This window comes from Struthio camelus, chromosome 1 (assembly GCF_040807025.1).
Source record: "Struthio camelus isolate bStrCam1 chromosome 1, bStrCam1.hap1, whole genome shotgun sequence".
NCBI classification, from domain to species: Eukaryota; Metazoa; Chordata; class Aves; order Struthioniformes; family Struthionidae; genus Struthio; species Struthio camelus.
In genome coordinates, this window is record NC_090942.1 from 126,445 (window position 1) to 152,002 (window position 25,558).

At 49.7% G+C, this 25,558-nt stretch overlaps 2 protein-coding genes across 3 annotated transcripts; one reads left to right on the forward strand and one right to left on the reverse strand.

Moving 5' to 3' along the window:
- The first annotated feature begins 1,130 nt into the window (after positions 1–1,130).
- Positions 1,131–19,989, forward strand: LOC104153848 (hematopoietic lineage cell-specific protein). 2 transcript variants are annotated; one of them, XM_009689909.2, is made up of 15 exons: positions 1,131–1,432; positions 3,686–3,769; positions 5,423–5,496; positions 6,601–6,730; positions 7,980–8,090; positions 8,847–8,901; positions 11,115–11,225; positions 11,778–11,888; positions 12,382–12,437; positions 15,492–15,561; positions 15,775–15,911; positions 16,563–16,676; positions 17,431–17,740; positions 18,505–18,576; positions 19,021–19,989. In XM_009689909.2, exons 2-15 carry the CDS (start codon positions 3,686–3,688, stop codon positions 19,155–19,157), a joined length of 1,572 nt encoding a protein of 523 aa, XP_009688204.1. In that variant the 5' UTR covers positions 1,131–1,432; the 3' UTR covers positions 19,158–19,989. The 2 variants fall into 2 exon arrangements, with proteins under 2 accessions (XP_009688204.1, XP_009688205.1); XM_009689910.2 differs by having other exon boundaries at positions 16,566–16,676.
- Positions 19,990–22,752: 2,763 nt separating this feature from the next.
- Positions 22,753–23,691, reverse strand: LOC104153852 (olfactory receptor 10A3). Its single transcript, XM_009689914.2, has one exon. It carries the CDS (start codon positions 23,689–23,691, stop codon positions 22,753–22,755), a length of 939 nt encoding a protein of 312 aa, XP_009688209.2.
- Between the last annotated feature and the right edge of the window lie 1,867 nt (positions 23,692–25,558).

The following is a 25,558-nucleotide window of genomic DNA, read 5'->3' on the forward strand; positions in this document are numbered from 1 at the left end:
TTTCAGTGTAGCCTTCCTCGTGTGCTGGTTGGAGAAGATCCCTTCTCTTCATACTATTTGAAGGGCCGTGGTGCTGGCCTCTTTTCCCATCTCACCTCTCAGCCCATTTCAGCTTCTGCTGCAATGTCAAAAGAAGGAAATAGTACTTTACTTTTTAAAGCAATTCTAATAAAACTGAAGACTATTAGAATAAAAGCTAAATAAATTGATATAGTTAGACTGTGGATGATGTTCCCACTGCTTTTAAAAGCCAAGTATGTTTCCTTAAAGTTCATGGTAGCAGTGTGCTGCACAGGACCCAAAGTTAGCACCCGCCTTGCTCGTAAGACAAGCTTCTGCTGATGCAGAGATGTTTGAATATCTTATGCCTTTGGAAAAAGCAGCTAGAGCTTTGATTAAAAGGCAGGGGGTGGGGGACCAAAACCCCGAGGGCACTTCTGATCACATAATCATAATCTGACTTAACAGTTTTGTGGTTTGATCTAATGAAATAATGAAAGGTGTGGAATTTTACCTGGCAGTCTTCAAACATTTCGACATCTTGTTACTTCTATGTTTGGATGAATCTCTGCTGGCTGCTTTTTTGATCAGTCTCTCAAAAAGCCCTCTATGTCTTGCCCTCCTGTCAAATAGAAATGGTTACTCTAGAAGCTTTTTATGTTTCACTTGACTCATTCAGAATAGAAATTATTTTGGTTTGAGATGTTTGTTTAATACCAAACTAGTGTAATTCATGCTACTCATTCCAAAACTGTACACTTTCCACCAGTAAGCAATGTACCAAAGAGTTTGGTCAGTAAGTGCCTAGGATTCTTTGACTGCATCCTTTCCATCTTCCAGTTCAGGCTATTTACTTTTTTTTTTTTTTTGCCAGAAGATCTTTTATTTTTATACACACACACACACACACACACACATATATTGTGTGCATATGTATTTATACATGTATTTTAATTGTGCTGTAAGGTATCGAGACAAATTTCTTAACTTCTGTAAACAGCAGCTTTCCTGCTCAGGACCTCATTGTAATTGTCAAATTCAGAGGCTTTAGCCATTTAATTCTTCTGTATTAGTATGCCACAATGCTTTCTGGAGCAGATGAAGATGTGGAGGTCATGAACTGGTTTTGTACATTAAGAAATGTAATTGTGCCCTATCAAGTCCTACTGAAGGACTCAGAGCAATTTGTATCTGGGGCTCGCTCTCTGTCGGTTTTCTGGAGCGCACTGGGTAAAACGTAGTGCGCTGGCGCAGGTTTTGGTGCTCATAACTTGAGCAGAGAGTGTTGGGGGCTGGGACGCCGGAAGTGAAGTTAGCTATAGTTTAAAACAGGAACTGGGAGGGCAAAGCAAGTCAAAAGCTAGGGCTAGCAACAGATGCTTGGGCAAAACGTGGCAAGTTTGCCAGCTGGAGCAGTGGTGGGCCTTTTAAGGTAAGAAAGCTGAGTAGGTTTTGAGAGTGGAAAGTGGGCAACAGCAACAAAGAAATGGTTGCTTGATGGGTAGGCAAAGGGAGTTCCTTCCTGACCTAGCATGTGCTACCTGATGGTGCTTGGTATTTACTTTTCGGTCCGTACTCGGGTTGTTGTTGCTGCTTTTGTGTTTGAGGCTCTAAAGAACCAAGTTTTTTAATTGACGAGCACAATTGTGCTAAGCAGTAGCCTACGCTTGTGCTGTAGTGGAGTGATATGTAGTGGATCTGTCAGGAGGAAGAAAGGGACAAATCAAAGGACTGAGGTGCTACTGTGTCAGATATTTCTCATTATAGCAGGTACTTGGAGTCTTGTCGTGTGATAAGAGGCTGTGGTTTGTCATGGTGCCCAAGATGCATAGTGTCCTGGCTGGCTTTGGGAAGTAGTTGATCAAGAGCCGTTTACAGCAGAATTTAAAACCCTAAGCCTGCTTGTATTTCAGGTCACTGGAGGGGAAAGGGAGATCAAGGGAAAGGTATTTTTGGATAGTGCTATTTTGTCTGTATTAGCCTTCCTGCTTCCCCTGTTTCTATTTGCGACTAGCTGTATTTGGTTTGTTACAGGATTACTGTTGGTGTGTGCAAGCACAGTGCATTACATCACAGGCATGCTGTGTTCTAGAGTAGGACACCATTTTTTTCTGGTGCAGCCTGGAGAAAGCCTAAAGCCGCATCTTTACTGTAAATCTGCCTTTGTCCTACATCCTCTCCTTCAGCTTGCTAACTTGCTTTTGTTTAACAGAAAAAAGACTTGTCCCTGCTGCGCTCTTTCAGTTCCTGTTGTCTTTGCTCCCTGGTTATGTGGTGCTGATTCTCATGACGATTGTTAATGGCAGCTTGAAGCTCAGTGCAGTGAACTGGCTGGAGGTTTATTGCTTCAGATGGCAGTGGTTATACAATTCCCTGTTCAGTGCAAACATTTTGCTTGCACAACAAGCAACTGTCCTGGGTGCTTGGGGTCGGTCTGGAGGCTAGTGTATGGTTTGTGCTGCTGTGGGATTGAGGGATTGGTGCCGTGAGAGGCACACAAATAGAGCATGCCGCTACATAAGGTTCTGTCACAGCCCTCTTCCCTCCTCTTGGGTTGTTCATGGATTTAGGTGATGTTTGCAGTGATAATGGAACTGGGTTCAGTGGTCAGTGGCAAAAACTTTGCTCTTTGCTGCACGCACTGTTCAGTCTTTCCCTCTGCCCTCGTGAAAAGCTCCTTCAGGCTACAGCGATGAAGGTTTTGGGGCTTCTCAGTGGCACAGGCAATAATAGGAGATGGGAAATGAGAGCTTTGCTGAGAATGATTAATCCATTTTGTTTGGGGAGGCAGGGCGCGTAAGGTAACTTTATTCTGTTTCTGTTTTTCTGTAGAAATTGTGTTGTTTGGGAGGGGCTTTTTCATCACCTTTTTTCTGAGTCACCTTGAACGTGAAATGCAGGAGCTTTAGATTTCACATTAGTTTCATTTAACTTCCTCTTCCTGAGCCTATCACTTCCTGCAGGCCTCTTTGGACAGCTTATGCAAGCTGTACAGTGGCAGCTTAAGCCCTTTCCACCCTGCACACTTAATGATTTTAGCCCTATTTCCTGTTTTTACTGTATGACAGACATAAGCACCATGGAGCATACTGTACCAATATTGTGAGACGAACATAATACAGCTTTTCTCTGAATCTTCTCTAGTGTGCCAGGCGGTGATTAGAAGTTTGAAAAACAGATAAGAGAATTTAGGAGTTCAACCTGGGGTAAATCAGCATTGTCTCTTGGTGTCAGAGCAAGCCACGGTCTCTGGCAGCATGCTGTGATTGTGCTTAACAGAAGGCAAGGTAAAGCTTTGAAGAGTCTCCTAGAGCACAGAAAAGCAGTAACACGTTGGAAAGCCACAGAGTCTGATGGTTGGATACTAGCACTAATTTACATTAAAATAAGGTGTACGTTTTAACCATGCGGTCAGTGTGCGTCAGGGCTGGGGTTTACCCTTTAAAAAATGCTGTGTTCTTTTCTGAAAGAGGTGTGGGTACTCGGGAGTAATTATTTTGGGATGCCTGGTGCTGTGAGAGACAGAGATCAGTGAGGGCTGGTGGCCTCCAAAGGTTCCTTCTGGCCTGAGTTATGCCATGACTGCTGCAGTCTGACGTGCCTGTGGCACCTTTGTGCCTACGGGCAGGGAGCCAGTGGTGCCTGTGTGCTGGGCCCTGGGTAATGCTGTGTCCTCCCTGTGCAGATGTGGAAAGCAGTCGTGGGACACAATGTGTCAGTGAAGGTTGAGTCTCAGGGAGACGACTGGGACACCGACCCTGATTTTGTGGTGAGTGCCTGGTGTGATAATTGATGGTTAACTGAGATGAGGGAGGTGGTGTGAAGGGCTCACTGGCCCAGGGCGTTTGCTGGTCAGGGTGAAGGCTTGGGGGACGCGTGGCCCACAGTGCTGCTGGCTGTGCAGGGTTGGCCACATCCCACCGACCCCTCGCGTGGCCTCTGCAGAGCTCAGGGAAACCTGTAAGATTGCCAGGCGCTGGCAATTCCGTGACTGCCTGAATATCCGCTCCATCGCGCTTATTAGGCACCAATGGGCTTACCGTTGGGTAATCTGTCTAAGCTATTTTTGACTCTTACTTATATTTCGTCTTTAGAACTTCCAACCGCAGTGTATCCTGCATCTGACTACGAGTAATGTCACTAAAGGAGTAGAGACTTTTTAAACCTGCTGCCTGATAACTTCACGACGTCCTACCCACAGCTGGTGTTACAAGACACTGCATTTTGTTTTTCCTGCACTGTGCATTATTTTACAGGATCCTCCAATGGTCCTCATTTGTCTCTTTCAAATGGAAGAATCCCACTTTATTTAAGGTCACTCTGTAGAGATGCAGCTCTGTGCCTCTGGACTGCCTTGTTTTCTGTTTATATCTTTTATTTTCTAGGAGAGATGGTGAGAACGTAAAAGTGCTCAGCCTGTGGGAACTCCCTGGATTAAGACAATGTCATGATTTCTGTCTTCTATTTAGTTTTCTATTCTTTTCCTGATAATTCACTTATAGTTCAGCTTTTTGGCCAATTATATAATTCCTACTCTTTCTTGAACGATGATAACTATTTTGTCATTGTGTAGGTATAATTAGGGTTTTTTTTCCCCCCCATATGCCTTGCTTTTGCACTTACTAACCTTCATTTACGATTTTATCACCCATTCACTGAGTATCACAACATTTTTCTATACTGCTTTGTCATGTTGTATTTGGTTAACCTAAATGATTTTTCACTATCTCAAGATGCTGGTAATTCATTCTACTCATTAAGAGTTTATTGATGGTTCAATTTCCCGAACACATTTTCAGACCTTAAAAAAAAAAAAAAAAAAAAAAAAAAGCGTGGTCATAGCAAATTTGAAGCAGAACAGTCGGCCTTGACTAAAATGTTCATTTCAGTGTTTTTCTAGTATTTTCTTAAGCAATTAATTTTTACAACATCTTCAGAGAGAGCGAGCTTCCCACAGCCCCCGTGGTGGCCCAGGCCGTGGCCCCTGGGTCCCCAGTGCTGCGGGGCTGGTAGCAGCAGCCGCCCTGTGCAGCTGCCCTGCCCCGCCACAGCTGGCCCTCGGTGGCAGGATGCAGCTGCCTCGGAGCCCCGGCCGTCCCCGCTGTGCTTGCACGGTGCCACTGCCCTGTCCCCTTTGTGCCAGGGAGGCCCGGGCTGGGCTGTCCGCCCCAGTGGGGCTGGGTTTGGCCTGGTGGTGCTGCAGTGAGAGCCGCGGTCCTGGGGTGGTAGAGGAGGCCTGGGCGCGGGGCGTGGTGAGGAGCAGGGGGCCGGGTCCCTCCCCAGGGGGCAGCAGCGGCAGTGGCTTCCCAGGGGCCAGGGTGCTGTGAGCGGGTTACTGCAACCCCCAAACCCTGGTGGCTGCCGCTTGCGCGGGTGCCCGTGGGTCCAGCGGACCGCTCATGGCTGTGGGTTTGCTTTGCAGAACGACATCTCGGAGAAAGAGCAGCGATGGGGAGCCAAAACCATTGAGGGCTCTGGCCGCGCCGAGCACATTGAGTGAGTGCAGCCACTGGGCAGTGGGCTGTGGGGGAGAGTGAGGCGCGTGCGAGCTGCGCTCCTGGGACTGGGCCCAGATTGCAGACGCCTGCTGCTCTGACGGGGCCTGTAGCTCGGGGAGCGCGGACATGCGGGTGGGCTGTTGCCGTGATGACGTCTGATAGCAGGAAGTGGAAGTGGTGGTTTCACTTGCAAACTGAAATCAGCCAAATAAGGGCTTTTGCAAAGCGGAGCCAGGGCAGGGGAGGAGCGGTGCCGGAGGGGCTCCTCGCCCTGCCTGCCTGCTCCCACCAGCCATCTCCCCCAGGGTTCCTGGTGAGTCCTTTGGGTGCATTGAGGCCCCCGGTGCTGTCCTATTGCATTAGTGCGGACCATATGGGGCTGCCTGTGGCTCCTCTCTTGGGGTGCGTCTCTGGCCCAGGAAGGTGGAGGCTTCACCCCATGGCGGGGAGCCCACTGGGGCTGTGCTGCAGCTCTGCGCCTGGCTGCCCTTATCCACTGCCCACCTGCCTGCCCTGGCTTGGATGGCTGCTGCCATGTTGACTCTGTTTGAGATGATGGTTTTGCACTAAAAGGCAAAATTTACAAACCGCCTGTGATGCTGCAAGGGATTAACTTTGAAGGACATCCAGAGAGTGGCTAGCAGGAGGGGATATGCCTGTTCTGCCATGGCAAAGACTTTCTGCTCCTTCCCTGTCCAAAGTTACTGCTATCCAGCAGCTCCCTGGGGACATCCCAGCGCTACCCTGTGCAGTGCTTCTGTAGCATGCAGAAAAAGGAAAACATTGGCCCCTGTGAAAGAGAGGGTGTAGCTGTGAGTGCAGGCTGTAGGGTGGAGACAGGATGCCCCCGCTGAGCAGACCTCTCCAGGTCCTTCCCTGGGCCCTGGGGTAGCATCATCCTCCACCATGGTGCAGCAACTGCAGGTATGGGGCTGCCCCAGAGAGGGGCCCAGCTGTGGGTAAGTGGTGACTGCTGGCGGCGAGTTTACATCCTGCTTTGCACAGGACTCTGGCCCGCATTGCAGCTCAGAGGTGCTCTAGCCAGCTGCACAGGTCTGCAGAACCCCACAGTGACTTGCCCTGCTCCTCTCTGTCTTGCCAGCATCCACCAGCTGAGGAACAAGGTGTCAGAGGAACACGAGGTCATCAAGAAGAAGGAGCTGGAAACTGGCCCCAAGGCCTCGTATGGTTATGGGGGCAAATTTGGAACAGAGCAGGATCGGATGGACAAGGTAACAGTTGTAGAGGGCTTTCCTGGAGTCAGTGGAAAAGTCTTTGTTTCATAACGGAGATAGCATCCCGTCTTCTGGCCTGATCCTGACAGGAGGGAATGGACAGCTGGCATGACTCCACAGATTCACGTGTCCAGCTAGCCCATAGTATATCTCCACGATCTCTTTGAACCCCTTTGTGCAATTTGCCCCTACAGCTTCCTTGCCACGCTCCTCTCAGCTGAATTAAGCACTCTGTGAAGAAGGACTTTCTGCTGCTTATTTAAAATACGCTGCATAACAATTAAATTTCGTGTCCCTCCCTACTTGTGCTTGGAGAAATAATGAATAATAATCCCATACTCATATTCTTCATTACAGTTCTCTGTCATATTTCGCAAGATGAAGCCGTAGTCCACATATTCTGTTCTGATATGGAATCTGTTTTATATTTATATATGATAATCTTTGTCACACTTCTATCTGTACCTTTCTGCTTTTAATACATCTTTTCAAGGGTGCGGTTATAAGACTGCAGTAGTATTCAATGCAGAGGGGGCACTGTGATATAAATGATACCGGGTTGGCAGGATGAGAAACAGAGACTTCTGAGGAGGTCGCAGTGGAGCAGCCATCATCAGGCCCTTCTGCAGGAGCAGAGCAAGGATGCTTTTGCTGAGCAGCTTCTAGGCCTTTGTCCAGTCTTACCGCAGATGTTGCAATCATTTGGTCTCTGGTCTTTCTCCTGAGGAGCATGGGTGAATTCCTGGCCATGTTTTCTCCTGCCAGGGAGTGGTGGAACCTCAGCCTGTCCCCGGCAGGGTAAAGGGTGATCCCAGGTCCCAGGCAGGTCTGTTTTCTGTGTTTGAGAGCGAGGGTCCATGAACTGTCCCTGGGCAGCATGCGCCACACCAGGAGCCTGTGGGTTTTTGGCTATGTGTCTATCTGCACTTTTCTCCTCAAAGAAAAATTATCCTTAGCTCTAATTCACTGGCATTTGGGAGCAGCAGATGTTCAGCAGCCTAATGTCTGTTTGATGAGCTGGCAGTGGGGCCATACGGACGCTTGTGTGGGATGACTGTCCTCGAAGCTACCTCAGAGGTGTTGGACCAGAGCTGGTGCTGGCTGAAGCAGTGTGGCTGGTTTGGACCTGTCTCCTGGTGGCTGCAAGTGTCTGGAAGCAGGGCAATTGCCTGTGTGGTGCTCACGTCTCTGTCCACCCTGCTGGCACAAGTGTGGGGGGCTCACATCATGCTTTCTCTCTGCTCAGTGTGCAGTGGGCCACGAGTACGTTGCTGATGTTGGGAAGCATTCCTCGCAGACGGATGCAGCCCAGGGATTTGGGGGGAAGTATGGAGTCCAGCGGGACCGAGCTGACAAGGTGGGTTAGAGAGGGTAGTGGAAGCGTGTCTTTGCGGCTTGTGCTCAGCGCTGTCCCTGAAACACTATGCTGTGTTTAGGTTTGTGGCTGCAGTTTTCCAAGTACTGATGAGTGCAGGTCTAGGCAGGTCACACACTGTGATCTCCACTGAAACACACAGCTCACCCTTTGTGTGCAAGATGATGACTGATGAATTGTGGAGCACTCATGTAGATTAGCTCTCTGGTTTGCAGATGCTGCCATGCACAGTGCAGCCCAACTGTGCTTGCACTGTCCTATGCAGACAGGATAATAGTGCTGCATTTCTGTCCTGGACACCACTGTTCTTGAGGTTGTGGTGTTTCTCATCTCCAAAACTGCATGTCACACCATGCGCAGTGACTGCCTGTGGTAGGACCGGATGGAGACTGCAGGACTCCATTCTCCCATGCACCACCTGGTTCCTGATGCTGCCCAGCTGCCTTGCCTGCAGCTAGGGCTGCTGGACTGACAGGCAGGGTTTAGGGTGAGGATTGTGGACCCCTTACAGGGATGCATGGTCTTGCAGAGGGCCTCTTCCTGGGCATGCTGCTATGTGGACAGCAAGGGATGGTGTGAGAGGGTGATGGGGCCTGCCAGCCAAGGAGTGGCCATGCACCTGCATATTGCACCACAGGACATGAAGCAGGGCCCTAGCCAGACCCCAGGGCGCTGGAGGATGGGCGAGCCCCTGCTTGACCCTCAGGATGGCTAATGTTCCTCCCCTTCTTGTTCCAGTCAGCACTGGGATTTGAATACAAGGGTGAGGTGGAGAAACACTCATCCCAAAAAGGCAAGTCCATGGGCAGATGTGGTCCCTCACACTTTGCCCTTGTCTTCTGCTCCCTATGTCCTGTGCTGTCTGCTGTAGCACAGCCTCCTGCGTTATCCCCCTCCCGCTGATCACTTATTTTGAATTTGTGTCCCTGGTCAGTTACCCTCATGGCCCCGTTTCCTGCTGTTCTGTCACCACATTTCTGCTCTGCATCCCTGTTGCCTCTGTGTTTTGCCTTGCTGGGAACTGGGTCGTGGCTGAGTGGAGAGAGCTGCCCTTCCTTGACAGATAGATAGCAGACCAAAGAGGAAATAGTTTTGGATATGGTGAGCCCTTTCCTCTATAAGTCCTGCTGAGAAACTGCTTCATAGTAAACCCAAGCACAGTATGATGTTATAAGGGTTTTCTGAAAAAACAGCAAGTAAGAAAAGGCTGAACAATGGATATGGAAACAAAAGCCTCTGCAGCACCAGAACTTTTGCAGACTACTGGAGAAGATTCAGCCAAACTTACCTATACATACAAGCAGCTATATTCAGCAAGAAAAGAGATTCACAAATACTATTTTCTGGAATATTGCAAGCACTGAAACTAAAGTTATTTTAAATATTCTGCAGCCAAGACAGGATGAGAGGGTAAGATGTTTTAGATGAATGTGAGGCACGCTGCATTCCTAAGGAAAAAAAAACTCAATCATTGTGTTCATTTCAGAGGAAACCATAAAAGAAGGGAGAGTTTTTTTGAGACATTCTAGGTTGATCTTGACTTAATGAGTCATGTGCAATTGTGATATGTTAACACATTCCTGTACAAGAAATCAGATAGTGGATTAGAGACATGGAAATAGAAATTTATCAGGCTGTGTAAAACCTCAGAAATCACTCAGGACAAAATGAAAATTTTAGAAGTAAGGCAAGGTACAGTTACATTGAACAGCTGCATCTTCACTTTGAGTTATTTTTCACAAAAATGTTACCATACTGAAAGCTTTAGCATCAGGGTAATGGTCATGAAATCTGTATTTGCTGAAGACAGGATCTCAAAAAGTCTATTCCATAATGGCTTAATGAGTAAACAATGGTTTAATGGATAGAAATTGAAGCAATTTCTAGAAATTAGAGATTTTAACAATTATGGCCTTATTCATCCTCAGCTGACTGAGCTGGAGTGAATGGAGTGAATGTTATTCTGCAAGCCATTCTTCAGTCCAAAATGTTTTTGTGCTGATTTCTCAAGAGCAAAATCTTCATGGAGCGATAAGGCTTAATTTACTGGAGAAACCACAGCTCATTCCTATGAAAGGCAGACCTATAAGAACAGGGCTGGGGAACAAAAGGAAGTAACTGTGATTTACTCTTGCTGAAGAGCAGGATTTCAAAATGTAGCTGGAGGAGTAAGTCTCTGAAAGGAAAGAGGCCCTGTAGAGCCAGCAGCTAGGACAGAAGCTGAAATTTCTTAGGACATCAGCCAAAAATAACACGGTAGTCCTTAGAGGATAACTGAATACAGTTGAAATAGTTAATATAGGATGTGAAAGGGGGAGGTGTCAGGAACACGTGCTGTGCTTCCATCACATGAGAGTCGAGCAGGTCAGAGACGGACTGCGGGAAACTGGAGAATGTCTCCAGAAATGTGGGTTTGAGTCTTTGCTTCAACATCCAGAGTTAGCATTTGCCTTGAAGATGTTGAGATTCCATTGTAGCAGATGTAGGCCATACAGCAAAAGCTTGCCATTTCTTCTGTACTTTCGAGGGCTCAATACACTTATTCACAGACCTTTTCAGAGACTGCCAGATCACAGGTTGAAATCCTTGCTCTGGAGTTGCGCGGATGGGCAGATACCCAGACTGTCAGTGCCCGAGTCTTGCCTTGGCTGTATCTGTTTGGACAGCCGAGCTCCGATTGCCTCCCTAGCCACCTTTGGCATGTTGCCCAGCTTCCTTGCCCTCTCTGGCTGTGTGTCTCCTGCTGCCTGTGGCCCTTGGGCCCTCCTGCTGCCACAGCCCATGCTTGCCCTGTCTGCCTCTTCCCACAGACCCTCATCCTCAAAGGCTCTTGTGGTACTCCCTGTTCTCCATGCCATCCCCTCCAAACTCCTATTTATTCTGGTGTCATCCATCATCCCTACTCTTCCTCCCTGGTGTTCCTTCCTGGTGCTGCTCTCCTTCTCTGTCTCTGTCTCTCACCAGCCCCATGCCTGGGGTAGCACCTCATTCCATGCACCTCCTCAGATTACTCTAAGGGCTTCGGTGGCCGTTACGGTGTGGAGAGGGACAAGGTGGACAAAGCAGCGGTGGGGTTTGACTACAAGAGCCAGGCGGAGAAGCATGACTCTCAGAAAGGTGAGCTGGGTGAGCCTATTGCAGTGAGCGTTGTTGGGACTGGGGTCCAGGACTGTGCCCCACTGGGGCTGTGGGGTGCCACTGGGGCACCCTTGCAGCCTGCTGCACGGGTGGCAGAAATGCTGCGGGAGGTGTTGGGGGCTCGCTGCTCACAGCCAGGGGATTGGGGAAAGGCATGGAAAGCATGGAGCAGCCGTGGGCAGCAGGCTGATGCCCCTGCAAGATTGCTGGAAAACTTCAGGCCAAATGAAGAGGAGCAACAGGTTTCTGTGGGTACAGGGATCTCCTGGGCAGCGTGTCTCTAAAAGAAGAGTGCATGGGAAGCTGCTGCAGGTGCTGATAGCAGATGATATGGTCCAAGGAGGCGGGAGGGCTGTTGCTGCAGCCCCTGTTGAGGAAGTTTATTGTGTGTCCATTCCTCATCTCTCCCTGAGTCCTGGGCAGGAATAACCATCTCCTCTGTGAAAATGGCCTGACTTCACCGTGCTGCCACTTTTCTGTTTCTCTTCCTTGCCTGTCCTTCATGTGTGATCTGGATCCCCATGGCTGCAGACTATTCTGTGGGCTTTGGCGGGAAGTTTGGGGTCCAGCGGGATCGTCAGGACAAGAGTGCCCTTGGCTGGGAGCACCAGGAAGACGTGCAGCCCCATGCATCCCAGACAGGTAAGGAAACGCTGCAGGAGGAGGTGGCACAATCTCCTTGGAGCAGGCACAGCCCGACATAAACTCATGCAAAAGGCAAGCACATGGGAAGGAGGCAAATCAGATTCCGGGAATGGTTTGAATACTGTTAGCACTATTTGTCCAGCTTTAGTGAAAAAGGCCATTTTGCATTCAAATGGCATGACTGGCTCCTTACCCCAGCGCCTTGGAAGCAGATGTGCCAGGGTGCAGCACCGCACATTGTACTTCACTCAAAGGTTTGGAGGATTATTCTTAACAGCTACCTTCCAGTGCATCTTGCCTCCATTAACTCTACTTTACTTAGTTTGATGTGTGACACCCCACTCCTGATGGAGTGATAAAATGTAGCTAGCCCGCAGATGTGCCTTTCAATTCAAGGCAAAGCTAATTTATGTCACTAGTCCCTGTACACTGAAGTCAGGTGCATACAGAATGTAAAATACTATACAGTAGTGTCACTTTTTCCATACAGACTATGCCAAAGGGTTTGGAGGCCGTTATGGGGTCCAGAAGGACAGAGTGGATAAGGTAAGTCTCTGCATGCAACAGCCTGCAGTTGCCTCCTGATGGCCACTGGTCTTTGCACTGCTGCAAAAGAAAAGACTTCCCAGAGAGAAAGACGAGGTCCCGCTGCTCAGTGCACAGCTATTGTGAGGTGAGGAACTGGTCCAGTGTAAACACCAGAGGGTGCAGAGGGGTGCAGCCTGGGGAGACTGGGATGCAAGGAAGAAAGAGATTTTTTTTTTTTCCCATTCTCAGCTGCTTTTGCTCAAACTGAACAGTCATAGACCTGCTTTGCCCTGGGGCGTTATTTAATAGTTTGATTAGGAGCAGAGCCGGATTAGTGAAGCGCTTTCTAAGGGATGCAGACTGTACTCAGACAAGTGAACTGATCAACAGTTTACATATGCATGACTGACCCTTTTTATCCCCACTCTGCCATCTCTCAGTTTTTCTGTGTTTATATTTCTCCCTCGTCTGCCTTAGCTCCTCCCTTTCTTTACCCATATGTCCTCTTGAATAAGCCACCCCCAGTTGCTTTTTCCCCATTGCTCCCAGTTTTGCTCTATCTGTACACAAATTTGGTATTGGTATCATCTTGGACTTCCGTGTTATTACTGGTGTAGTGCTGGCCTTGCCAGATTCTACTCTGCAAAAGGACCCCCAGCAATCCCTTCAGGTATTTGTGAAGCTTAGCCCTCTCTCATCAGTCCCCCTTAAACACCTGTGAAATTTGGCCATTCCTCATGGCACTGTCTGTAACTCTTGTCAGCTTCCCACTCTTATTTTATATTCAGCATGTCCAGGAGTTTCTCATGGTCTGTTGTGTTTAGCTAGATCTCAAGTCAGGGCCTAGTCACCTGCCTGTATACCTTAACAAAACCCATCACAGTTGGGGTTGGTGGGGGCAAACCTTGCATGAGAGGCACTCATCCAGTTTGCTACTTTAAGTTTCCTATTTGGGCTGAATCCAGGCAAAGGCTTATCTACAGTCTAAATGCAGACTGGCTCAGGCACTTTAGTTAACTTTGTGCTTTGGCAAGCTACCCTGCAAGTTTGCTTAGGAAAGGCAGGGGCAGGTCTTGCCCGTGGATGATCTGCAAGGATGGGCATAGCCTAGATGAGAATCTTGCATGGTGGGGGAGCTTTGGGACATTTGAAGGAGGAAGAAATGGTTCCTTCCCTGAATCATACTTTGTCTGTTGTTGGGCAGTGTTGTGCCTGGTGCAGTACAAATATCCCCGACCCACACAATTTATAGTTAGAAGCTGGAAGAAGTGAGTGAGGACCTTTCTTCAGCGCCCTGAGCCAAGGAAGGAGATAAACACATGCCTGTAGCAATCCAGCGTGTTCCCTTCAGTGCTGCATGTGTGGGCTGTGCCAGTAGCAGAGTAGGAACAGCATCCTGCCCATGGACAGGCACCTGTTAAGGGGGAGATTAGCATGGTCTGTGAATTTAACAACATGGAGGTGCAATGTCAAAAGCCAAGGCACTGCGTATGTGACAGAAAAGGCATATAAAATTAGATGAGCACTTGTGGGAAGGTCAGGAGCTGTGAGTCGTTTTGAGGAGCAGGCTCCACTTGGATGCAGAGGCAGGGTGAGGAATTCCTGATCAACTCAGACTGGAACTTGAGTTTGTTTTGAGAGTACTGAAGCAAAATCAAAGATGGCAAAATTAAGACTGGTCAGGCAGATACCTAAATTCTTGATTGCCTGGTCTTCAGGCACTGGAGTAGTGCTGAATTCATTACTCCAGATTAGGACATAATATGTGGCTAGGCAATTTTAACTCGTCTTTGTCAAAGCTTTGAACACTAAGCGTGAGATTCAGCTCGCACACTACAACATCTAATTTTAAATGCCATCATGTAAACATGTCTCTGCTGTGGTCTGTGGAGACCTGATCCAAGTGTTCAGCAGAGCTTGATGTGCCATTTACCTGTGGGTTTACTTTAAGGTGAGCTTCTGGCTCCACTGACTGTAGCAGGAGCTCAGACACCCAGTCCATGTGGTGACACCGGCATGTGCAAACATAAATGTAGCTATATTTGTCTGAAAGTTGCATCCCACCTGCTCTTTCCTTTTTATGTGAAATAGCTTTGTCATAGAAGTAGATAAGCAAGCGTTAGCGTTTGTCAGCTAGGTTGTGCCTGAGGCAGTGCAGTGGTAGGTAAAGAATATTCTTGGAGTTTCCATCTTTCTTCCCCTCTCTGCATGGCTGGAACAGGATTTATGAGTGTACATTGAAAAACGTGTGCTAGTAGAGCCTAAGGGGAAAATCACAGATATAATTTATGGTGGGGAGGATGGGAAGGAAGAAAAACCTCAAACAACTAGTCTTGGGTTTTAATGTCTAGTAGTAACTGCAAATATACATGGAAAAAAGCCTCCCTCAGTCTCACCCTCTTGTTGCTACAGCCACCCCCATCGATGCTATTACTAGTTCAGCCATGTCTTCACACCCCATAAAGCCAGCGATACCCCAGATATTCACGCGCACAATTTCTTCTTGATGTATTCCAGCCTCTGCTACTGTGTACACGTACTGCAGGCAATGGTCTGCTGAAGGGCCACATGGTTTTTTGTGGTTTTGTAGCTGAAAGCTTTTCACCTGAAGGGGCTGTGCTTCCACCCCTCATACCTCTGGGAGTGCAGGGGATGGTCTGGCACAGCTAGTGCACCAGATCCCCAGACCTCAGGAAAAGATGGACTGGCAGGCACATCTCCAGCCCCTCACTGCATTCCCTGTGAATGCTCTCACCCCTAGCCTTCCTACCCACGCAGCAATCCTGTTGCCACTGACCAGCCTCCTCTGCTCAGCTCCATATGGCCTTTTTGGCTCTTGGAATAGCTCCTCTTTACAGGAGCAGCCTTTGTCTTCAGCTGGAAGTCTAGAAGGGAGAGCAGGACTGCAGCCAGCAGCCTCCCTTCCCACAGGACTGTGGCAGTTTTACGAATGAGGACACACCTGGGAACAAAGCTGTGACTTGCTTGCAGACACCAGCAGCCAAAACGAGCTGAGGCCTCAGTGCTTGCCTTGCCTAACTTGCTGAACACTTTGTGTGCTTCCTCTTGCAGAGTGCTGCTGGGTTTAATGAAATGGCAGCTCCAGCCTCCTCATATGAGAAGACAAGACCAGTGGAGGCAGGTGAGATGCTTGGGTACCAGCCTCGGGCTGGGTAGGAAATTATACCTCCCACGTCCCCAGCTATAGGGAGGATGGAGAAGGTGACTGGAGGCTGGAGAAGGTGGTTGTACTGCAGGTTTGACTGGGAGAGGCACAGGTCTGGGTTTGCCCTGGACATGTTGGGGGGATGGATGTGAGACATTGGGGAGGCTTGGTCAGCTCTCTTCTCCACAGCATCTTCCAGTGGCACCAGCAGCCTGCGGTCACGGTTTGAAAACATGGCTAAGTTGGCAGATGAGGAGAGCAGGAGGCTGGTGGAAGAGGAGCAGATGAGGCGGCAGGCTCGAGAGCGTCAGGTGGTTCGGCGGCAGGTGAGCCAAAGGCATCTTCCCATGCACCCCCAAGACTTGCGAAGCAGACCTTTTCTGAGGGCCACACATGTCCGTCTTCTTCTATCCAGTCCGTTTCTGGTGACCTCTTGCCTAAATTGCCTCCCCGTACCTGCCAGTGACCAGCCTTGAACTCTCCAGTTGTCACTAGATTTTTGCCTCTTTGGGCATGCAGACCAGGACCTGTCCGTATCTAACCACGACCCTCTGTGGTTTAGCCTAGACTCCTCCTCGTCTTTAGTGCTTGGTAAACACATGGCAAACACAATATCCCTAGTATCCCTATTCCAGCAGTCTGCATTCAGGGTTTTCCAAACTGGAGGTAGTATCCAAACCCTCAGGTTTACAAGACCTCCTTCTACTTTGTGATGTTGCTGCGTTTGACGTGCGGATAGGGTTTCTCCAGTAAAGTACTCCCCATACGTTCCCTTCTTGAGGCTACTTCCTGCAGACCACATAGCAGTTACAGTCTTGTTAGTGTCCAGTCCCTAGGGCAGGTCTGTGGGAGCTAGAATAGGTTTCAGCAGGAAGAGATGTCAACCTGTCTCAGAATCGCCCTATCCGGAATGGGAATGGACATTGCTTTGGGTGTTGTTCAATGGAATTGAAGGGCTCTTGATGACTTTTCTCCAGCAGGAAATCCAACAGAGAGAAGACAAGGACCACACAGAGGCAGCCCCTGCCACCGTTCCAGCAAGGGTCCCCGGGAGAGCTGACAGAGATAGGCCTGTGTCACAGGGAGAGCAGGTGCCGAGGCAGGCTGGGTTGACCGGGAAGGGGAGCAGGCAGAAGGGATTGGATTGCCCTGGGGAGGGGGGCCGTGCTTCACAGGGCAGCTGCATGGTCAGGAACAGGGCACAGCCACAGCGTGGGAGGAGGTTGGGAAGGAATGGGGTGGAGATGGGACCCAGCTGCCCAGCACCTTATGTTATGCAGATGGGCTCTTGGAGGGGGTCGGTACAGTGGTGGTACAGTGAACTGTAGCTAAGTATGTGTACTTTAGCTGTAGCTAGACATGAGTGATGAGTAGCAGCCATGGTGCACATACGCTGTACTAGTAGAGACATCAAGAGTGTAGAGGTTTTGTCATCTATTGAATTTGGCAGGAGTTTTAAATGTCACCACTGTTTACATATTAGTTGCATAGAAACCCCTCTGGGCTTCTAGTTTTCTAGTTTCAGGAACTCCTAGCTTTTGAGCTAGTCTGGTTTTGTTTGTTAGGAGAGAGCAGTGGAAGTACCAGTGAGCTGAGAAGGTGGAGACATGAGGGATGAGGGTCGTCTTTCCCCCTATGGTTGCACGGCACTCCTAGGTGCCAGTTCAGCCCAGAACTTGTGGCTGACCTGTTCCTCCATCATGCAGAGAATGATGCTCCATTTGTTTCATGGTAGCACTAAAGACATCTGCAGGGAAGCAGATTGCCCCTTGCATTGGGCCTTGGGAGAGCTGCCTGCAGTGGATGCGTTGTGGGTGATTTTCCTGTCACTTTCTCACTTCACAGAAGGAGACGGAAGCAGAGGATGAGGAAATGCCACCCACGTTGCCACCAAGGCCAGCAGATCTGGGTGAGGAGCCGTGCAAGTCCCCCAGCCAGGATCAGCCCATCTACAGTGTGAGTTTGGATGGTGGGGACTATGAGGAGCTGCCAGAGTCCTCTGACTACTGTGACAGTACCAGCGTGGCTGCTGACTACGAGGAGCTGCCAGAGCCCTTGGGAAAGCCAGCTGCCATCTATGACCACGGAGAGGATGGAGGCGAGGACTATGAGGAGATCCTCCCTGAGGAGCCCAGCCAGAGCCAGCCCTGCTTGGGTGAGTACTGAGGGAAGAGCTTGTGTCTTGGGGAGCTTGTTATCTGTGTGCTCTGCACCAGCTGTATGGGACAGGCTGCAGAGGGATTTTGTATCCTGAAGTCTGCCACTGTCAAGGCAGCAGGCCATGCTGATGGGGTCTCGTTCCTCTACTACCCCCTTGCCCTGCTCTGGTGCGACGCCAGATGCCAGCTATCTCTACTGGAGTGGGACTCGGGCAGTCAGACAGGAGGGCTGTCACGCACTCTGAGAAGCCGCACTTGGACTGCTGCTGTTTTCCTTGGTGCAATGTTTCCTGAGAAGGAACTGCCAGGCCTGTGCTGGGGTCTGGACGTGCCCCGTTGATTCAGCCTGTTGCTCAAAGCACTGGTGTGAGACCTGGTCTGGCAGTGTCCCCTGGGATGAGAGAGGTGCAGGAATTGGGGCAGGCGTCCTCCAGGCTGTGAACAAACTGCACAGGCTGCTGTTGAGGTTTCCATCACATCCTCACTGGTACTGGGGGTGACAAAGGAGGAGGCTGGCGTTAAGTCCAGCCTTTTTCTTGTGAGAAGGAACACGAAGTATCAGGGCAGCCTGTCCCACCCTCCCTCCCTGAAGAAGTGGAGACAAGTCACACCTTGCTTTGGGCCGTGATACACATGTCCCTGCTGACAGGATTTAGATGCAGTCCACCCTGAGACTGACAACTGGCAGGAGGGTAGCAAGGACTAGATATGTGTGATTGCTGCCGGCCTCTTTCTCACCTGCCTGTCCCGTCTTCTGCAGGGAAAATGGACAACGTTTATGAGGTGGAGAGTCCTGGGACCTGTGCAGTGGCCCTCTACGATTACCAAGGAGGTGAGTCTGTCATGCAGGGTGTCGGAAAGGCAGTCAGCCTGCCGAGAGGGGCACTGAGAGCTGGCCTGGGGAGCAGGAGAGACAGTGACACTATCAGTGATGGATTTCAACTTGGTTGTTTAAACCAAGGTTGTTATTCTTGGAAGGCAGAATGAGACATAGCTTGGGAACACAGAAGTTTCATCTTTCATCTGTGAAGTCTTAATCCTTCCTCTGCTGTATCTGTGCTGGTGTCAGGGAGAGGGGTTGGATGAGATGAACTTTGAGTCCTGTCAGCCTGCCTGTTCCTATCAGCCTGTATTCCCCTCCTGTGGAGGGCGGGGGTGTGTGTGGGTGGGTGTGTGTGTGTGTGTGTGCAAAACCAGCTCTCTCAGGGGTTATTCTTGCCCTTTCTCTTGCTTATGTATCTTTGGATTGTGACTATTTTTCTGATCAATTTTGCAGATGGAGATGATGAGATTTCTTTTGATCCCGATGACACAATCACACACATTGAAATGGTAGATGAAGGCTGGTGGCGGGGACAGTGCCGGGGCAAAATAGGCCTCTTTCCAGCAAATTATGTGAAGCTTCTGCAATGAGACCAGCATTGCCTGAGTGGCCTTCTTTCAAACTTCTGCTTCTCTCTGCTTCAGCCTTTTACATGTTATTAGCTTAATTTGGCTCAACCTGGTATGTCTACATGGGAGAAGTACAATGAGCAAACTGGCAGTGTTTGAGGGAACGTTTTGGCTTGTGCCCCAGATGGGTTCTGGTTCCCATCCAGTCCCAGATGGGGAAGATGGGATGGTTTGAAGAGCCATGGGTGAGCCATGGGTATCTTCATGGGTGAGATATATGACATTTTTCCTCTCTAGACTATTCCAGTTTTTCTATTTCCACATGCCAACCAGCAGAATTGCAGGGGAAGCATGTTCATTCCTGTTTGCAACAGGGCAATTCACAGACTAGAAACACCAGCTCTAATCTAGTCGAAGCAAAAGGGACATGAATATGGGACCTTTTCCTTTAAAGCTGTCATTTGTCACCTGCATCTGAGAACTCCTCTTTGCTTTTGGGGCTCAGTCCAGAAGTTACAGCTATAGAATAAGAGATGCTGTCCCAGACCTTGGCCCTGGGTCCTCTTACCCAGGGGCCAAGGGAAAAGAGCAATGTGAAGGCTGAACTCACTTTTGATTCTAAGAAGGATTTCCACATGCAGGATAAACCATGGTTGTAGTGTGGGGTAGAGAAACATGAGCCTTGCCTATCTGGGCAGATTTCAGGGCTGGGACCTGGTAACATTTCACCCTCACAGTAAACTTTGCTAAGTTTTCCTGCATGCAGACACAAGCTTGGCTATATTGAGCTGTCCCGTAAAAAGGAGAGGTGTGTACTGGCTCCCTGAAAATAAAGGACGATCTTGCTACGGTAGCAGATGACTTGTTTGGTTTTCCTCTGTATGCTGAGAACATTGTTGGGGGGGAAGTGTCATTTCTGGGGTGAACTTCAAAAAAGGGAGGGCAGGGTGCAAATTTATTTTCTGAGAGAAACGGTCCTGGAAGATAAAAATGTCAAAAGGCTTTACTTAACAAAGAGTATGTTAAAAGCCATCCAAGTCCCGTCCAGGGATCCCATCATAGAGGAATATTGTGCTAGTGAAATCCTTTCAATCTAGCAAATGAACCTGAGCAACTACCACTGGATACAGGCAATAGAATATTTTCAAGAGAGCTCCATTATTGCTATTAACTGCTCTGACAAATAGTACAAATAAGCATACATGGGCAGATGGGGCAGGAAGAGCAGTCCCAAAGCTTGTCTTTAGCCAAAGGGCTCCAGTATGCCCTCCAGGCAGCGCTAAAGGCAGGCTCCTCCACTCAGTATGTGATGCATGCGCCTTTTTACTTCTAATGTTTAAAGCCTTCAGTGGAAATCCCATGCAAACTGAAGCACTCCCCTAAACCAGTAGATCCCAGGCCACATGCCCGACCTCCCACTGCAGGAGTTAGTTGTTTTTATTCAGGGATAACGATACCATCACAAGAGGAATAAACGAATTACATGCTGAGTTAGCAATAATGAGTAGCAGCGCAGCATGTGAGACGCTGCAGGAGCACATCCCAGCACAATGCCAGTTGCCAATGGCAGGGCTGCAGAGGGCCCCGCTCTAGTGCCTTTTCCTTTCACTGGTCAGTGCTGTGACAGGGTTGTTCTGGACCATCGTGCACCTGGCAAAGCAAAGCTCACATGCGCTCCTGGAGGATAGCACGCCATCAGTTCTCAGTGTTGGAGACCGAGAAAAATCTCTCCATGTTCTATGGCTGTAAGATCATGGTAAAGCTGCATTCTGGTTCAAGTAAGAACTTACCATTTTTAACATGAATTTTCTGGAGGATTTTTTTCTTGCAATAACTTTCCCAGTATCTTCTCATGCAGTTCACCCTTTATTTTCTGGCTTTCATCCCCTGGAGGCTCTCCAGAATGGGCCTTATTGGAGTGGGGGGGGGGAGGGGGAGGAGGGCCTCTGCTTTGTGTCCTAATGAGATTCTGAAGAAAAGGCATTTCCATCAATTTTTACAATCAAAAAAGGGTATGTGAAAAGTAGAGCTGGGTGAGGGGTCTACAACCTGTTTGAGTAGATGTAACAGGCCAGCCCAACACAGGGATTACAGAAATGTTTTGGTTTTTTTCCCCCCCCTCCTCCTGAGGAATAAAATTGCTCTGTGCTGTGCATTAAGGCGAGCTGGTAAGCTACTCCCAACAAGCAGTACACCTCATAGCCCCATCGTTCGCCTCTGCTCGAGGTCTCTTTGGGAACAGGCTGGCTTTCACTGGGTACCCCTTGGGAAGTGAGCTGTGTTTGAGCACGTGTGGGCCCCTTCCGGCCAGCCTGCCCCTCTGCAGCCTAGCCATGGTTTCTACTGCAGAAATGTATGCATGGCCTGTGCCAGCTTTCCTCCCCATGTGGACCCTTGTGCTGATGGCTGGCACGAACCTGGCTTCCATCATGATGTTGTCTGTTGGCCTTTGTGTGCCTACTGCCTGCAGGCTCAGCCAGCCGTGGTATTGCCACACCACCCATGCAGAAATTTGAACAGCGACCCTGTTGCAAAGCCCTTGCATGTGGCTTCCCCCTCCCGCCCCCCCCAAAGGAAGAGGTTGAGCCAAGATAGTGGCATTGGTAGAGGGGTAGCTGCTCCACATGACCAGCCAGCCCTCTGTGCCGCTAGCATCCACAGCCACACTGCTCAGAGCGACTGCATTTCCAATTTATGTAGCTATATAGCAAAGCAAGCATTTCTGATGAGAAGCTAAGCAATGCCAGCTCACAGCTGGCATTATGCTTATAACTTGCTGTTTGACTGAAGTGCTGAGAATAACATGGTGGGTGGTCTGCTTACATTGCCAGCTGTCATGCTAATGTACAAAATACTACAGAGCTTTTGTGGCAGTCTGGAGAAGCCTAGCAGAATCAGTACCAAAGGCTCTGTGGAAAGAGCCTGGACCAACAGCACCTGTGCTAAAGCCGGATTTTTGCACTCTGAGCCATTGCCTCTTACCCCATGCAGGGCCTAGCTCAGTGCTATAGGCAGCATCAAAGCAGAGCTCATAGTCTTGCTTGAGGTTAAAACATATCTGCTGCCATGTGAAATTTCTTTTTGCAGTATGCCTGATGTCATGTTGTAGCGCTCCATGTCCAAATAGCTCTTCCAGACATACCACAAACATCAGTGTGCAAGTTACAGAGATGGTGAACTTTTTAAATATTGAAAGTGTTCAAAATGTGTCTGAATACCCATTCTGGAAAGGGGGCAGAGGCCAAGGCAGATGGTGCTGCTGCCAGCTGTTGTCTTTCTCTGGCAAGGAGTTCCCTCCGTCTCTCCACGCTGTAGCAACTCTAGGGGTTCAGCTACTCAGCCCCTGGTAGTGGTGTGGCAGCAGCAAGACCTGTGCTGAGCTCAGCATGTGATATGCACAAAATAAAGACATAATCCTAGGACTGTAAGCTTATTCTCAGCTTGATTTTGCCACCAGTGCTGTGGCGCAGGCTGGATAAGTGTTAGCATTCGCTCCCTGAACAGAGGGCTCTGAATCCTTTTCTTCTTTCCCAGATTTATGACAGCCGTGTGATGTTACGCTGTTTCCACACCACTGGAGCCAACACCTTGTCCCAGCCCTCATGTTGCTTAATCGTCACCGCCCAGGAAGCCCTGTGTACTGTCCTTGCAGCACCTTCCTCAGGGTGCCCCGCACTTCCTGGTTGCGGAGGCTGTAGATAAGGGGGTTCAACATGGGGGTTATGATGCAGTACAGCACAGAGACCAGTGTGTTTGCCTCCGGTGAGTAGCCAGAGCTGGGGCGGTTGTAGTTCAGGTTGGCCATTCCGAAATACAGGGCAACCACAAGTAGGTGTGCGGTGCATGTGGACAAGGCCTTGCGCCGGCTGACAGCCATCGGCATCCTAAGGACAGTGGCCAGGATGCGGAGGTAGGAGATGACAACAAACAGGAAAGGGCTGAGGCCCACAAAGATGCTGGCAGCATGGAGCACCACTTCGCTGGGGTGAGTGTTGCTGCATGCAATCCTCAGCAGGGGAGGGACATCGCAGAAGATGTGCTGGAGCTGGGTAGCCCCACAGAAGGACAGCTTGGAGGCCAGGAAGGTGTGCACAGCAGAGTCCAGCAGCCCCCAGAGCCAGCAGCCCGTGGCCGCCACCATGCGGACACCCCATCTCATGACATGGGCATAGTGCAGAGGGTGGCAGATGGCAGCATAGCGGTCATAGGCCATGACAGCCAGGAGCGCACACTCAGCCCCCGCACACCCCATCAGGAAGAACATCTGTGCCAGGCACCCGTGGTAGGAGATGGTTGCCTGCGGACGCAGGACATTCACCAGGATCTTGGGCATTGTCACTGATGAATAGCAAATGTCCAAGCAGGACAGGTGGTTGAGGAAGAAGTACATGGGGCTGTGGAGACGGGGATTCAGGGAGCTGAGGGCAAGTATTGCAGAGTTCCCCAGCAGCGTGGCCAGGTAAATGGCCAGGAAGACAAGGAAGAGGAAGGGCTTTCCCCAGGAAAAGCCTAGGAGCATGAACTCTATCACCTGAGTCTGGTTCCCCTCTGCCATGGAGCCTGTTGGGTTTGTCTGCAGTGAGAAACGAGTACTGCAAGGAGGTGGTGAATGTGAGCCAGCGGACTAGGGAATAACTGCCAGGGTTTCAGCGACAGGATGGCTTGGGTCCCATCTCCATAGTGGTTGAAAGCCCCCCTTCGTGGGGTCTCACAGACACTGGGATAGCTGCCATTCAGCATTGGAGACCTGACTGCAAGAGAATCACACAGCAGAAACAAAGACCGGCATGCACCTAGACTTATGCACACCTCCTGGCCTTGAAGGTGTTTTCTCTAGTCAGTCCACCCGTCTAGCCTGATGAGTACCCAGTATGGCTCGCTCTTCTCCTCCTGTTAGCTGTGCTTATGGTGGCTACCCGCTTCACTGCCCCTCAGTCACAGTGGCATCATTCCCCAGATGCCACAGACCCTCAGCCTGCTAGTCCCTGGCCACCTGGATGGGGATGTGGCATCTCCTGCATCAGTTACACGAGATCTTTTTTTTTTTTAACCTCCCTATTGCCCTCTCTTGTTATTTCGGGTGCTTTGCTCTGAGATAACCAGCCCCTAAGAAACCATGTGTTTCAGCTGAGGGTGGCTCACCCCATTGCGGTCATAGAGCCACAGGTAGGTTAAGCTGGCAGAGATTTCTGCTGGCCTGGTCCTCCTAGCCTGCTTTCCATCACTCTATTGCTTTCCTAGCTCAATGGTTTTGCTGACTGGCATGCAAAGCCATGCTGACTATTCCCCAGGATGAAAGGGCCATGCGGGAAGCGGTTATTCCCCCATAAACCTCAGCCGAGGGCTGGCAGAGGTGGGGCTTGCTGTGTTCTTGCAGCTAGGGCTGCTCTTACCCACCATGCCAGTTCCATGCAACCCTGCGGACATCCGCTGCAGCTCTGTTGGTCAACTGATTTGGTTTCTCTGTGTGCTAGTCCAGCCTGGTGTGGCAGCCCTCTGCGAGGCTGCTGAAGAAACAGGACTATGAGAGAGGTTAAAACTGCCTGCAGTTGCCTTGTCCTGGGGTGCAGACCTGCTCCAGCCAGTGCCCAGCCCAGGAGCAACCCCATGCTTGGCCTGTCCGAAACCAGGCTCTTGCCCTGCAACCTGTTCGGGTAGATGGGTCCTTGAAGAAAAGGATCCAGAGAGTCTTAAGCCCATGGACACAAATATATTGGAGACAAACAGCGCTAGAAAGCACCAATGCACATTGTGGCTGCATGACAGCACAGAGCACCTTGAGGAACCACAAGTGATCTTGGAGCTGTGCATGAAGAAATCCAGTTCTCCCTAGCTTTATAGAGTTTTTCCTTTGGCTCCACTCAACTGCCTCAGTAGATGTTAGTACTTTAAAAAAAAAAAAAAAAAAAATCTCTCTGACATTCACATCAAAGAACAAGGTAACTGGCTAACGTGAAAAAGGTGCCATCACTGAGCAGGGTGTTTGCAAGGAGCTGCAATGGGGCCACTGCTGGGCTCTGACCTGGTTTTCTCATGGCGCTGAGGTGCAACTTGGGTGCAAGGAAGGGTTTCATACCACTGAACTCACGAAAGTAGTTCCCTGCTAGTCTGACCTGGAACCATACACTTGAAAACAGGAGGGCATTGCGTCTGCTTGCCTTCCTTGGTACAGGGCAGCTGCGAGCAACATTTCCTCACAGGTAGCTGTCCAGCCTTTCCTTACAAACCCCTAGTGATCAGGCTTCAACAATGTACTCAGGCAAGTTATTAATACATTTCACTCTCCTTATGTTAGAGCTGTTTGCTGATGTCTATGTGGGGGGGGGGTCCATTACCTTTATTTAAGGCTAAAGTGAATAAGTCAAAAAAGCTGAGGCCAATTGCCGTGTCTCAGCAGTTTCTTCACTAGATTAAACAACATG